This window comes from Oncorhynchus gorbuscha, linkage group LG16 (genome assembly GCF_021184085.1).
Source record: "Oncorhynchus gorbuscha isolate QuinsamMale2020 ecotype Even-year linkage group LG16, OgorEven_v1.0, whole genome shotgun sequence".
In the NCBI taxonomy this organism is placed as follows: domain Eukaryota; kingdom Metazoa; phylum Chordata; class Actinopteri; order Salmoniformes; family Salmonidae; genus Oncorhynchus; species Oncorhynchus gorbuscha.
In genome coordinates, this window is record NC_060188.1 from 64,793,075 (window position 1) to 64,806,499 (window position 13,425).

The 13,425-nt window shown below is 41.1% G+C and overlaps 1 protein-coding gene across 1 annotated transcript in view; it reads left to right on the forward strand.

The window, feature by feature from the left end:
- The window catches only part of LOC123999603 (UV radiation resistance-associated gene protein-like), a 145,527-nt gene that overhangs the window by 45,839 nt on the left and 86,263 nt on the right, over window positions 1-13,425 (forward strand). The window contains exon 7 of the mRNA XM_046305522.1: window positions 1,780-1,885. Coding sequence (XP_046161478.1) covers window positions 1,780-1,885 — 106 coding nt within the window. The remainder of the gene's footprint in view (window positions 1-1,779; window positions 1,886-13,425) is intronic.

The following is a 13,425-nucleotide window of genomic DNA, read 5'->3' on the forward strand; positions in this document are numbered from 1 at the left end:
AAATTGGGAAAGACCAAAAAGGCTTCTTTTCAGATTCGTGCTCCGAAGTGAGGTGTTGAGAATGATCGAGAATTTCTAAGAAAGAAGCATAGTAGGAATTTTAGAAGAAAGTTGTGGTTGAATATTCCCATTATGTTATAAGTACTAGAGGAAGGGGAAACCACCAGCCCTCAGTATACCTGGACCCTGATGACAGTTTAAAAGCCCCCAGAAGTGGAGTATGAAAGATCGCAGAGTGTTTTGGCACCAGTACAGGATTATCCACAATCCTGGGCCCTTAAAATAGTCTTTGTGGCTTACACCAAGTCCACTGATTCAGCCAAAAGCTGAAGAACTCTGCACTGGTTTTGGTGCATTGATTGACTGAAGACTATGCATAGTGGTTTGGGGCGGGATTCTGCCTTAGCATTATCTAGGTTAAGTACTGCGATATTACTATTAAACACAGGCCAGGCAGCACGTTCTTAGATCATCCTCAGGGTTCACTAGTAGCGACTAATAGACAGAAGGAGGGATTGTAGGATGGAGATTTGAGGAACAGCCTGCTTCAGAAAGAGGTGGAATGATGTGACTGGAAGAATGGTGGGTTGGAAAGTTGGGGCAGGGGGGCTGAAAGATAACCACATCTCTCCACCGGGAGCCCCCAGACCAGATGGTAGAACCATTCATACTGTAGATGAGAGCGAGAATGGGTCAGACACTGCCACATCTAACGCTTACCTCCCATTGAGCGTGTCTGTAAATTAGACAAAACAAGGATGATCTCGAGTCTCTCTGACAATATTATTGCTAATGCCTGCCCTCCTGCATGTGAGGAGGACCCTCATCTCAGCCTGGTGTGATGGTTGTCTGTTCCTATTAGATGTGTCCCTGGGGCAGCTCTGTTGTGGGGAGCATCTCAGTCTCCCTCTCTCCCTCCCTCCCCATGAGGCCTGGAGCTGTTGAAAGCATACTTGGAGAGTTAATCAAGTCTGTGATTGATAGCTGCAATAACGTTTAGGCTTGTCTTTTGGTATTGTTGTTATTGTTCCCTCTCCAGAGAGGACAATGAATGAATGACTTCAGTACCCAAAAGTTTTGGGAATGTCTTCCATGTTTGTGGTGAGGGTTTATTAAATGGCCCGTTGAGGTTTCTCTCAGTGGTCTGGATTTAGTATGTTTAGGTCCATAGGGCAACATTGAAGCCTTAAATTGTGGTTAGATATATTAGAAAATAAAAGTGATTAAAATACTGGTGGGTTATTTGTGGTTCTTGGGTATTTGAGAACCTGATATGTCCCCTGAATCTATAGGACTACATTTTAAGAGTCACTTTAATGAACTTTGTTCTTTCAACGTTCTCAAAACCTGCTTTGTCCTTTGTTAATTTGGAACTTTCATTAACCTTTGAGACATTTGGAGACAACACAGCACAACAATATAGATGAAACCCCAGTAAATTAGGAAAAGAAACAATGAGGGGAAGCAAACTCTGGCCACAAATTAAGAACACACATGTAGTCCATCATAACTCATACTTCCTCCCTCTGTCCTCCAAACAAACCTATATAACATTAACAAATAGCGCAGCTAACAAGATGGCTGACATTACGCTGTCCATAGAAGAGAGTCGGACCTCTGTTCTTCTGTATAGTTATTTATTTACTCTCCTGCAGTTGTAATGTAAATCTGTCAGCATCACATAAGTGTCCTCTATTATACAGTACATGTCTGTTGAGTTCCTGTGTTAGAGAGCCTTTTGATTAATATCCTGATTTTCTTCCTCCCTGTACTTTCTAGGCTCCACACAGCACAGAGAGCCATCAAGCAGACCCAGGTGACGGTGCAGAAGATCGGGAAGGAGATTGAGGAGAAGCTGAGGACGACAGCAGCCTGCAACGAGCGGGTGAGTCAGCCAGCCACATACAGATCCTCCACTGATCTCTGCTCATCCACAACTCATCCTCTTGCAAACCCATTATCTATGTCGTGCCAATATCATGTGCTTACTATAATAATCAGTTTGTCAGATTAGACCTGGCTAGGAGAACTGAAGTCTTTGTTCTTTTTTTTATTTGACCAAAGATGATTGTGCTCATCCAGATGAGCAGCACTAGCAGCTACTCCTGTAGTCAGCCAAAACAACCACCTGGGATCATCCAGCAATAATCATCTGTGGATGGCACCAAGCTAGCACGAGGCTAAATGCTCAGCACATTGTAGATAGTGTATTACACAGATCCTTATAAATATGTAATTAGATCCTCAGGCTTTTATCATATCATCTATTTAGACAGATTAAGCGGTCACCCTCTATCGCCCTCAAACTCAACTCTGGACAGGGATGGGGAGTAACGGATTACATGTAACAGATAAATGTATTCAGTATTGAGATGATTATTTTGAAAAACTAAATGATTACTTCTAGGATGACTTTTAAATACATAAAGGATGTTTTGTGCAAAAAAAATATTTAACACCTTTCTGTTTTCTCAATGACATTAAAATCAGCATTGAAAAAAGGCGCATGTTTAAATTTGTTCAATCTGAGCGAGTCTGATTACAAGTCAGAGAACACTATGATGACACACCAGATGCGTTTGATGGATTGCGGGAAAAAAGCAGGAATAGGCTTTTGTAGTCCAAGCTAAGTCTTCCAAAGATAATGCTGCAGTCATTTTCCAACTTGAATAAACATTTGGAGGTAAGGATGACAGCAGTGGTGTAGCCTACGGGCAATACAGATATCACTTATTATTGATATCTAGGCTGCATAGCGCATTGATGTGATTCACACTGCTGCTCTCTCATTTACCTATTTGCGCCTTATGCATTGTAGATTTTTTGAATGTGGATGGCTGTTCACAAATGTATATGTGTTTTTTACCCCAATAATGGTTTAATTGAAGAAGTTTAAGCTGCCTATCAATCATTGTTTTGGCGACCAGGGGTATATTCATTAAGGAATCCGTTTACTGTTTAAGAACCAAATGGAAGCAAACAGAGTAAAACGAGAGTTTCTCTTGGACAAATTCAGGTAGAACTCTCTCCGTTCCGGTTACTTTCGTTTAAGAAAGGTTTTGCAACAGAATCGGCGTAATGAGTATGCCCCAGTGGTCAGCCAGCATAGAATGTGCTCTTGCAACTAGTGGTCGACCAAATATGATGTTTTTTAACGCCGATACTGATTATTGGAGAACCAAAAAAAAGCCGATACCGATTAATCGGACAATTGTTTTTGACACTTGTGAGTATATGAGGTAGTAGTTTTGGAATTGTTAGGTTACATTACTCGTTGGTTATTACTGCATTGTCGGAACCAGAAGCACAAGCATTTCGCTACACTCGCATTAACATCTGCTAACAATGTGTATGTGACAAATACATTTTATTTGATATTAGTTGTAATAATGAGAATTACAACAATATTGATTGAACACTTATTTTAACTTAATATAATGCATCAATAAAATCTATTTTGTCAAATTAATAATGAAACATGTTCAAGTTGGTGAAGAAGAAAAAGTACAATATGTGCCACGTTAAAAAGCTAACGTTTAAGTTCCTTTCTCAGAACATGAGAACATATGAAAGCTGGTGGTTCCTTTTAACATGAGTCTTCAATATTCCCAGGTAAGAAGTTTTAGGTTGTAGTTATTATAGGACTATTTCTCTCTATACCATTTGTATTTCATATACCTTTGACGATTGGATGTTCTAATAGGTACTTGAGCATTGCCAGCCTAATCTCAGGAGTTGATAGGCTTGAAGTCATAAACAGTGCAATGCTTGAAGCATTGCGAAGAGATGCTGGCAAACGCAGTGAAGTGCTGTTTGAATGAATGCTTACGAGCCTGCTGCTGCCTTCCACCGCTCAGTCAGACTGCTCTATCAAATCATAGACTTAATTATAATATAATACACACAGAAATACGAGCCTTAGGTCATTAATATGGTCGAATCCGGAAACTATCATAACGAAAACAAATCATTTATTCTTTCAGTGAAATACGGAACCGTTCCGTGTTTTATCTAACTGGTGGCATCCATAAGTCTAAATATTGCTGTTACATTGCACAACCTTCAATGTTATGTCATAATTACGTAAAAGTCTGGCAAATGATTTCACAACGAGCCAGGCGGCCCAAACTGTTGCATATTCCCTGACTCTGCGTGCAATGAACGCAAGAGAAGTGACACAATTTCCCTAGTTAAAATAAATGAATGTTAGCAGGCAATATGAACTAAATATGCAGGTTAAAAAATATATACTGTGTATTGATTTTAAGAAAGGCGTTGATGTTTATGGTTAGGTACACATTGGCGCAACGATAGTGCATTTTTCACGAATGCGCTTGTTAAATCACCCGTTGGGCGAAATAGGCTGTGATTCAATGATAAATTAACAGGCACTGCATCGATTATATGCAACACAGGACAAGCTAGATGAACTAGTAATATCATCAACCATGTGTAGTTAACTAGTGATTATGTTAAGATTGATTGTTTTTTTATAAGATAAGTTTAATGCTAGCTAGCACCTTATCTTGGCTCCTTGCTGCACCCGCATAACAGGTAGTCCGCCTGCCACGCAGTCTCCTCGTGGAGTGCAATGTAATAGGACATGATCGGTGTCCACAAATGCTGATTATCGATTGTTATGGAAACTTGAAATCGGCCCCAATTAATCAGCCATTCCGATTTAATCGGTCAACCTCTACTTGTAACAGTTGCATAGTGCGGTACCCAACCTATGGAATTAAAGTTTCAGCGAGTTTCTCCCTTCTAAACTCACCCATGGTATTGTTCTCCATACAGTCAAAAACAAGTTTCATCATGAATGCGGCTTTTATTGCTCAAAAACGGACACATGCTCAAACCCACACACTTGTTTATAGCCTTAAACAGCTGCAAATTATCAAGATATCAAAGTGTCACCAACAAATGTAAACAATAGGTGTTCTTAGCAAATGCACTATATGGGGTTCATTTTTCAAATGCAAATAAAGCTTTTTGGTAGCGCTCGAAGCTTGCCATTCGAGAGCAGCATTTCTTCAACTCAAAGAAATGAGCCCAATCACTCCTCCATGACAACAAAATCATAAACAACAGAGTAGACTAATTAGTTCTTAGTTTTGGGCTGATGCTAGGTAAAACAATTTGGCTAATCTATATTTCCCAAGTCCTAATCGCTATAAAAAGCTGGAAAGATGTAAAGATAATCATATTATTACCTGTAGTAGAAAGCAATGGGTTATAGCAGGCCAACATAACCAACCCATAAAGTAAAATGCAACATCCAAACTCTAACATTGATTTGTCCTCCAATGGATGTTGTTCAATTGGTAATATTCATTTTTGTCTTCTTCTAATGCCTCTTAAGCAGGTTGTCATTGGTGATATTGTTAAAATTAATGAAAACAAAAATGAGCTTTTTTGGTCTTAATTGAAGGTTAGGCATTAGGGGTTAGCAGTGTGGTTAACATTAGGGTTAAGGTTAGGTTTACATTTAAAACCAGATTTTATGACTTTGTGGCTCTAATTACTGAGTTTGGGTAATCCAAAAGTTAAGCTACTGATTTACAATTTTGGACAGGTGACTATAAACTGTAACAGATCCATTTAGAAAGTAACCTACCCAACCCTGACTCTGGACTTCAAAACCAGTGCCACTGCATTTCTTTATCGTTCCCCTCTAATCAGGGACTGATTTAGACGGGTGCAATGAATAATCAGGTACAACAGAAAACCAGCAGGCTCTGGAGTTGAATACCCCTGCATGTTGCATTGGGACATTTTAACAAAAAAAGTGTAACTTTATTTCCACCCTCAAGTCAAATCAAAACCAATAAAAAGAAAGCATATTTAAAAATGTTGGAATTGGCTTCCAAACAGCTGTGAAAACGGAGTGGTAATCCTAGGTTTTAAATGTTGTGTTTATTGTAAACGTACACTTCAAAAGCTCCTGTTAAAAAAGCCCTGGGGCTCTGACACCTTCATGTTTTGCGGCTCAAGGTATAGGCTACACTGTCAAGTTAAAAGCTGATTTTTGCACACAAGATGTATCCGCCCTCCCCCCTTCCTCCACAGCTTTCTCTACAGTGTGTGTGTTCCGACTTTCTCTACATTTTGTTTTGTTACAGACAGAATTTAAAATTAAATTGAGATTGTTGTCACTGGCCTACACATAATACCCTATAATGTCAGTGGAGTTATGTTTTTGAAAAATGTAACTAATTCATTAAAAATGAAAGCTGAAATGTCTTGAGTCAATAAGTAGTCAACCACTTTTGTTATGGCAAGCCTAAATAAGTTCAGGAGTAAAAATGTTCTTAACAAGTCACATAATAAGTTGTTTGTGCATGTGCAATAATCGCGTACCCCACAGATACAATTTCAAACACACATTCAACTACAAAGACCAGGGAGGTTTTCCAATGCCTCGCAAAGAAGGGTGCCTATTTGTAGATATGTAACAATAAATATAAAAGAATATCCCTTTGAGCAATGTGGAATTATTAATTACACTTTGGATGGTGTATCAATAAACTCAGTCACGACAAAGACGACAAACTCCATTACCTTAGAGGAAGGAAACTGCTCAGGGATTTCACAATGAGGCCAATGGTGTCTTTAACAATTACAGAGTTCAATGGCTGCGATAGGAGAAAACTGAAGATGGCTCAACAACATTGTAGTTACTCCACGATACTAAGCCACTTGACAGAGTGAAAAGGAAGCCTGTACAGAATTTACAAAATATTACAAAACATGCATCCTGTTTGCAACAAGGCACTAAAGTAGTACTGCAAAGAAATGAACTGGATGTCCTGAATACAAAGTGTTATCTTTGGGGCAAATCTAATGCAACACATTACTGAGTACCACTCTCCATATTTTAAAGCATAGTGGTGGCTGCATCATGTTATGGGTAAGCTTGTAATTGTAAACATTTTCAGGGGTATTTCATGTTAAACAAATGATAAACAATTTGACAGAGCTTGAGTCATTTTGAACAGAATAATGGGCAAATATTGTACAATCGCTGCCAAATGTGATTCTAACATGTATTGACTCAGGGGTGGGAATACTTATGTAAATTAGATATTTCTGTTTTTCATTTTCAATTAATGTGCAAACATTTCAAAGAATATTGGGTATTGTGTCATTATGGGGTATTGTGTGTGGAAGGGTGAGAGAGAAAATATATGGCTGTAACACAACAAAATGGAATAAGTCAAGGGTTATGAATAGTGTGTGTGTGTGTGTGCGTGCGTGCGTGCGTGCGTGCGTGCGTGGCTGTCATCACGGTCAGAGGACACAGCTCCAACAGTTTCTTGTTGTTGTTCACCTACATACCTCAGTTAGTTGTCCCCTTCTCTCTCACCCTGTTGTTGTCTGAGTGCTGTGTTCTTTACCACTGAACTAAACTGACTACTTACTAGCACCTCAGTCAATCAGATGATGAAGACACACACACACACTACAGCACAATGTTCCCATTGAAAATGCCTTTTGGCTGATACTTCCCCTCAATGAAACATTCCAAAGCCTTTTAGAGTTCACCTCAGCTAATAAATCATGTTCTATCTCCTTTTGATCAGTCACCGCTGCTCTCTCTGTGTACTGTAGCTGAGACCGATCCTTTTAAAATGATCCCACTGAGTTATTGGTTTCCAAAGAGGGGAGCATTGTGTGTGTCTTACTCTGAGTCTCCCCTCTCTGTTTATGAGTGCTCTCCCTGTTAGTATCTCTCTCTCCCTCTGTCTGCCCACCCCACCTCACGTCTGTGTGGGATCAAAGGGTGTGGAATGGAGCCCACCAACACGGCCCGGCGTGGCCCTTTCACCCTCTCACCCACACTCTGCCATTGATCTCCAGGGTTACGGCCAGGTTATGCCTCTGTCGCTGTTGACTCAGCTGACCAACTGGCTGTTTGATGTCCGGGGACCTTCAGACAAGCAATACACAGCGCTTTGGCTGTAAGGCGCACACACACACACATGCACACACGCACAGACACACACACACATGCATGCACGCAAACACACACACCCGCACAAGCACTACATACATCACACACACCGGCCTCAGCCTACCTGTCAACTCTGGCATTTGGCAAAAGTCTAGAGGAGGGCTGTAGTTAGTGGTGGTTAACACGCGAGCTGCAGCATTCCTGCACTACATATGGGCTCTGACACTCCGGGAGATGGGGGCTCTATCTAGCCTGTCTGAGTGACTGACACCCTCTGTTTTCCTAAAAAAAAGCCTCAGAAGACCTTGATAAGAGGCATATCAGCATTTACTGATCCTGGCTGCGATCGCCATCTGTGTGTGTCCGTCCGTGTGAGTGCCTGCATTTGTGCCTGTGTGCGTGTACGTGTCTGTCTGTGTGTGTGTGTTGATACCACACACAGCTGCAGGCAACTGGCAAAATAAATGCTCTCTCTAAATAACAAGGTTAAAATTCCTGCTGGGTCAGAAGATAGAGGAATGCAGGACTGACTGGGATGATCATATCAAGCAGCCAGACTGGGAGAGGAGGGAGATGCTCAGTCAGCTTACTCTCTCTCTGGTTTTCATTAGCCTCCTTGGCGGTGGATTATGATACTGATCAGAGGAATCAAAATGGGTTTGAGTTGGAGGACAAGCTCTCTCTCTCCATCCATCCCTCTTTCTCCTCTAATCTTTCCAACTTTGTGCCCTGCGAAAGAGCAAGCGCTGTTCTTCATTTGGGGGTAGTACATCCAGGGCTGGAGGGGGCCTCCCAACAGGCCTTAAGTGAACCCCAGATAGAGTGAGATGTTCAGGGATGGTGTTGGGGCCTGATAGGGAGGCACCCTGTGGTGGCTGGAGATATTGACTTGCATATACTAATGGCTCTATCCAGGTATACCCAGGTGACGGGACATGTGGTGAGCTAGATGTCATCTGGTGTTGATGCTAGCCCTGTGTGTGTGACCCTGCACCACCTTCTCCCCACCCCTAAAGGGTGCAATGCTGATGCTGTACTATTTCTTACATGGTAGCACATTTATCTTGTCACCCCCACACTCGTTTGAGAACCTCCAGTCCTCACGTCTCTCATGATCATTTCTCATATGCACCTTCCTCCCCCTCTCCAAGCGAGACCATTTGGAAGCCATCTGGACACACACACACACACACACACACACACACACACACACACACACACACACACACACACACACACACACACACACACACACACACACACACACACACACACACACACACACACACACACACACACACACACACACACACACACACACACACACACACACACAAACACACAGCTCAGCTTCTCCCCTACTGCTCTGACAGTCTGAAGTGTTTGATATGGTGATAAACTGTGACTTCAGGCTGTGTGGTGAATACCACAGCAGGATTCAGTCTCTCTGTCCACTCCGATGTAATCAGAATCTAATGTTTCACTGGCGCAGCCCCCTCCGTCACCCCTGTGCCCCGCAGTCCCATGATCAATCTACAGCCAGCTGTCTGCCAGCCAGGGAAGATAAGTATTTGGTTCAGTTCAGCACTCATGGTCTCATCGTCATCTACCTGGCCTGGCCTGGCCTTGGATAGTTAGGACTGCAATATAATGGCTGACTCTATGCCCCCCCTCCCCCTCCCCCACCAACTCCATTGGCTTGTCTGCAGCTGATAAATTAGTGAATAGGTGATGTTGTGGTGCTCTCTCATCTTCTCCTTGTACAGTACATGTTTGCCAAAACATGGATAACCTTTGTTTAACCAGCTAATTAGCTGTTATTAGCAAAAATGTGTTTTGAGTTCCCTTTTTCAGATAATAGGCTATGTTAGTGTTTACACTTCCTCTTCCAATTACAATGTAGGAGGTGAAAATAATGAAAACTATCTACCAAATCTAATCATTTAAAATGTTGATTACAACAATACTGAATGTATTGTACAAATCTGTCATCCTGCCCCTGAACAAGGCAGTTAACCCACTGTTCCTAGGCCGTTATTGAAAATAAGAATTTGTTCTTAACTGATTTGCCTAGTTAAATAAAGGAAAAATAAAAATATATAATGGGGGCCCGTGGGTCTCCGGTTTGCCTTGGTGGAGGTCCATGGGCAAAAAAAAGGTTTAAGACCCCTGGTCTGAGAGAAAAGGGCAGAAGTGAGGAAGGTCCAGTCAAGACAAGGCAGCGAAAGGCCCGACCTCACCTCTCCTGGATGTAGTGAGCCCCGCTCCAGGTCTTAGAGGGTTCAGCCACAATGTCAGTCCCAGAATGAACCAGTCACAAAGCCCACCCACTTCTATCAGATAACACTTTGCTACATAACACACTGGCCCTTTACGCCAGTTAGTGCGATGTTCTCTCTCTCGCTTGGCAGTGACCTCAAACCCATTCACGTCCTTGAACTATATTTAGTACAATATCAAAATGCACCACAGGACAAATTCCATATGGTGTAATTGTATGACATTGGTCAACATAGTAGGTAAGTCCAAGTGTCTACACAGGTCACATTGAAGATTTTAAGATTGACATTGGAAGTATGATAGATAATGACAATCTAAATTGGGATTTTGAGGAAATGTATACATTTATTTTTTAACTGTGATCGACCGCCTTGGTTCTGTCTTATGTAGCAAAATTTGAAAGTGTTTTTTTTTTACATTGGATTAAGAGCTACAAAATGGTATATAATACACTGCATTTGAGGAACAACGGGAAAGTAATTCTACTTTGAAAGTTGATAAACTTGTAAACTCCCTTTTGAGAAAATGGCCTTTGAATGTTTTGGTACCTACTGGAGAGCTCTTCTTTGTCTACACCCATTCAGCATGGTTCACACCCTCTTAAGCTTTTTGTCCTCTTTAAGAGTTTATCTGAGCGTTCTGTCTAAACAACAACAGTCAAGCGCCCAAGCTAACTGGTTAACGTTGGCAAGCTTGCTAGCTACTTCCAGACACAAATGAGAGAACCGCTCACTGACCATTTTCTCACCCTAGCAGAGCTGGTTAGGCTGTTTTTATGTTATCCCGAACGTTGGTGACTGCAACTGTGTTACTGGCAACAATTATTTTTAAATTTGGCAACGTTTACTGACACCGGCCATATTCAGCGGGTGTTGAGCGTTAATTTGTCAGTTACATTGCGCTCTGGCACACTCAGACGAGAGTGCTCTGAAATTGGAGTAGAGCAAATTTACCAGCTACTTCTATCAATAGTTGTCGCAGTGACATTCTGATGAAAAGGATACTTTTCATAGTGGTCTTTTGTTAAGACATGTAGCTAGCTAGGTAAACAATGAACCATAATCCCAACTCATGACATTACTACCCTGCATGAATATGCAGGTAGCTAACCAACCAGGTTCAATGTTAGCTAGCTAAAATTAGGATATAACTAGCAAAGCAATGGCTCTGAGATAAAAATAATAATAATATCATACACGTAATGTTAGCTAGCTAGCTAACAGTACACATTAACTTTGAAATTAAAATTACTTTCTGTCAAAATTAGAAGAGTGTCATATCTGAAAATGTAGCGAGCTAGACTATCTTACCTGAATACATCACAGATGGGCGCTTCTTCCTGTCACGGATGCCATGGTTGTCCTTAGTTTGAAGATGTAATCCGGAGTGAAGTGTTTTCTCCATCTCCTTAGCTATTATACTGTAATTCCACTGATTTCAAAACTCGGTCTTCCAGAAAGTGGAGAGCAACACGTACACAGTTCTACTACACGATACATAAAAAAAGCTGCGTTAGACAGGATTACCTACACTTACTGACCAGCTCAAAGAGACAGAAGTGTGCTATATGGCAGACCAATCCATACTCATCTCTCGGCATGTCCAGCCCACTCATTACCTCAGCCAATCATGGCTAGTGGGAAGGTTGCTGACTTTTTCTGTGGCTAAACCAACTAGGCTCATAATTTAACAATTGTATTCGTATTTACAGATGTCATACAGGTATGTTATTAAGGTACATGACAGTTCACATGTTCCATTTCTGCCAAAAAACGCATTTTGCTAACAAAAAAGGTTTAAGTTCAAATTGCTCTCCTGTGAAGTAGTAACCTGCGACATTCACCTAGTTTCCTGAGTATTTTGAAATGCATTTCAGAAATAAATAGTTTAAAAGCATATAGTATTGTTATTTGACCTGTTTCTCTATCGTACTATATTTAGTCTTTGGACACATTTCATGAATCAAGTCATGTGAATACTTGTTTAAATTATATATACAAATAAATCTACACTTTCTCACCCCTAGACTACATGCAGTATAAGCAAATGCAAGTCAATGGAGACTGGAGAGTGAGTAATTTCAGAGTTTTCCCTCTTTCTCATATCTTAAACATGTTCAGATCTTAATAATTGTTGGTATATACACTACCATTCAAACGTTTGGGGTTACTTAGAAATGTCCTTGTTTTTGAAAGGAAAGGGAAAAGTTTTTGTACATTTAAAATAACATCAAATTGATCAGAAATACAGTGTAGACATTATTAATGTTTTAAATGACTATTGTAGCTGGAAACGGAAGATAAAAAAATAAGGAAAATATACATAGGCATACAGAGGCCCATTATCAGCAACCAGCACTCCTGTGTTCCAATGAATGGCACGTTGTGTTAGCCTTTTTAAAATTATAACTTGGATTAGCTAGTTGATAATTGGAAAACCTTTTGCAATTATGTTGGCACAGCTGAAAACTGTTGTCCTGATTAAAGAAGCAATAAAACAGGCCTTCTTTAGAATAGTTGAGTATCTGTAGTATCAGCATTTGTAGGTTAGATTACAGGCTCAAAATGGCCAGAAACAAAGACCTTTCTTCTGAAACTCTTCTGAAAGTCTATTCCTGAGAAATGAAGGCTATTCCATGCGAGAAATTGCCAAGAAACTGAAGATCTCGTACAACACTGTGTACTATTCCCTTCACAGAACAGGGCAAACTGTCTCTATCCAGAATAGAAAGAGGAGTGGGAGGCCCCGGTGCACAACTGAGCAAGAGGGCAAGTACATTACTGGCAGCTTCATTAAATAGTACCCTCAAAACAACAGTCTCAACGTCAACAGTGAAGAGGCGATTCCAAGATGCTGGCCTTCTAGACAGTGTTGCAAAGAAAAAGCCATATCAGACAAGATTAAGATGGGGAAAAAGAACACATACATTGGACAGAGGAACTGGCTAGAATTGTGCAAAGAAGTCATTTACACGGCACTTCACCCCAGAATGAGGTCCTGAGTGCTCTGGAGCAGGTTTTCATCAAGCATCTCTCTGTACTTGGCTCCGTTCATCTTTCCGTCGATCCTGAGGCTCCCTGTCACTGAAATTCATCCCCACAGCATGATGCTGCCACCACAATGCTTCACCATAGGGATGGTGCCAGGTTTTCCGCAGATGTGATGCTTGGCATTCAGGCCAAAGAGTTCAA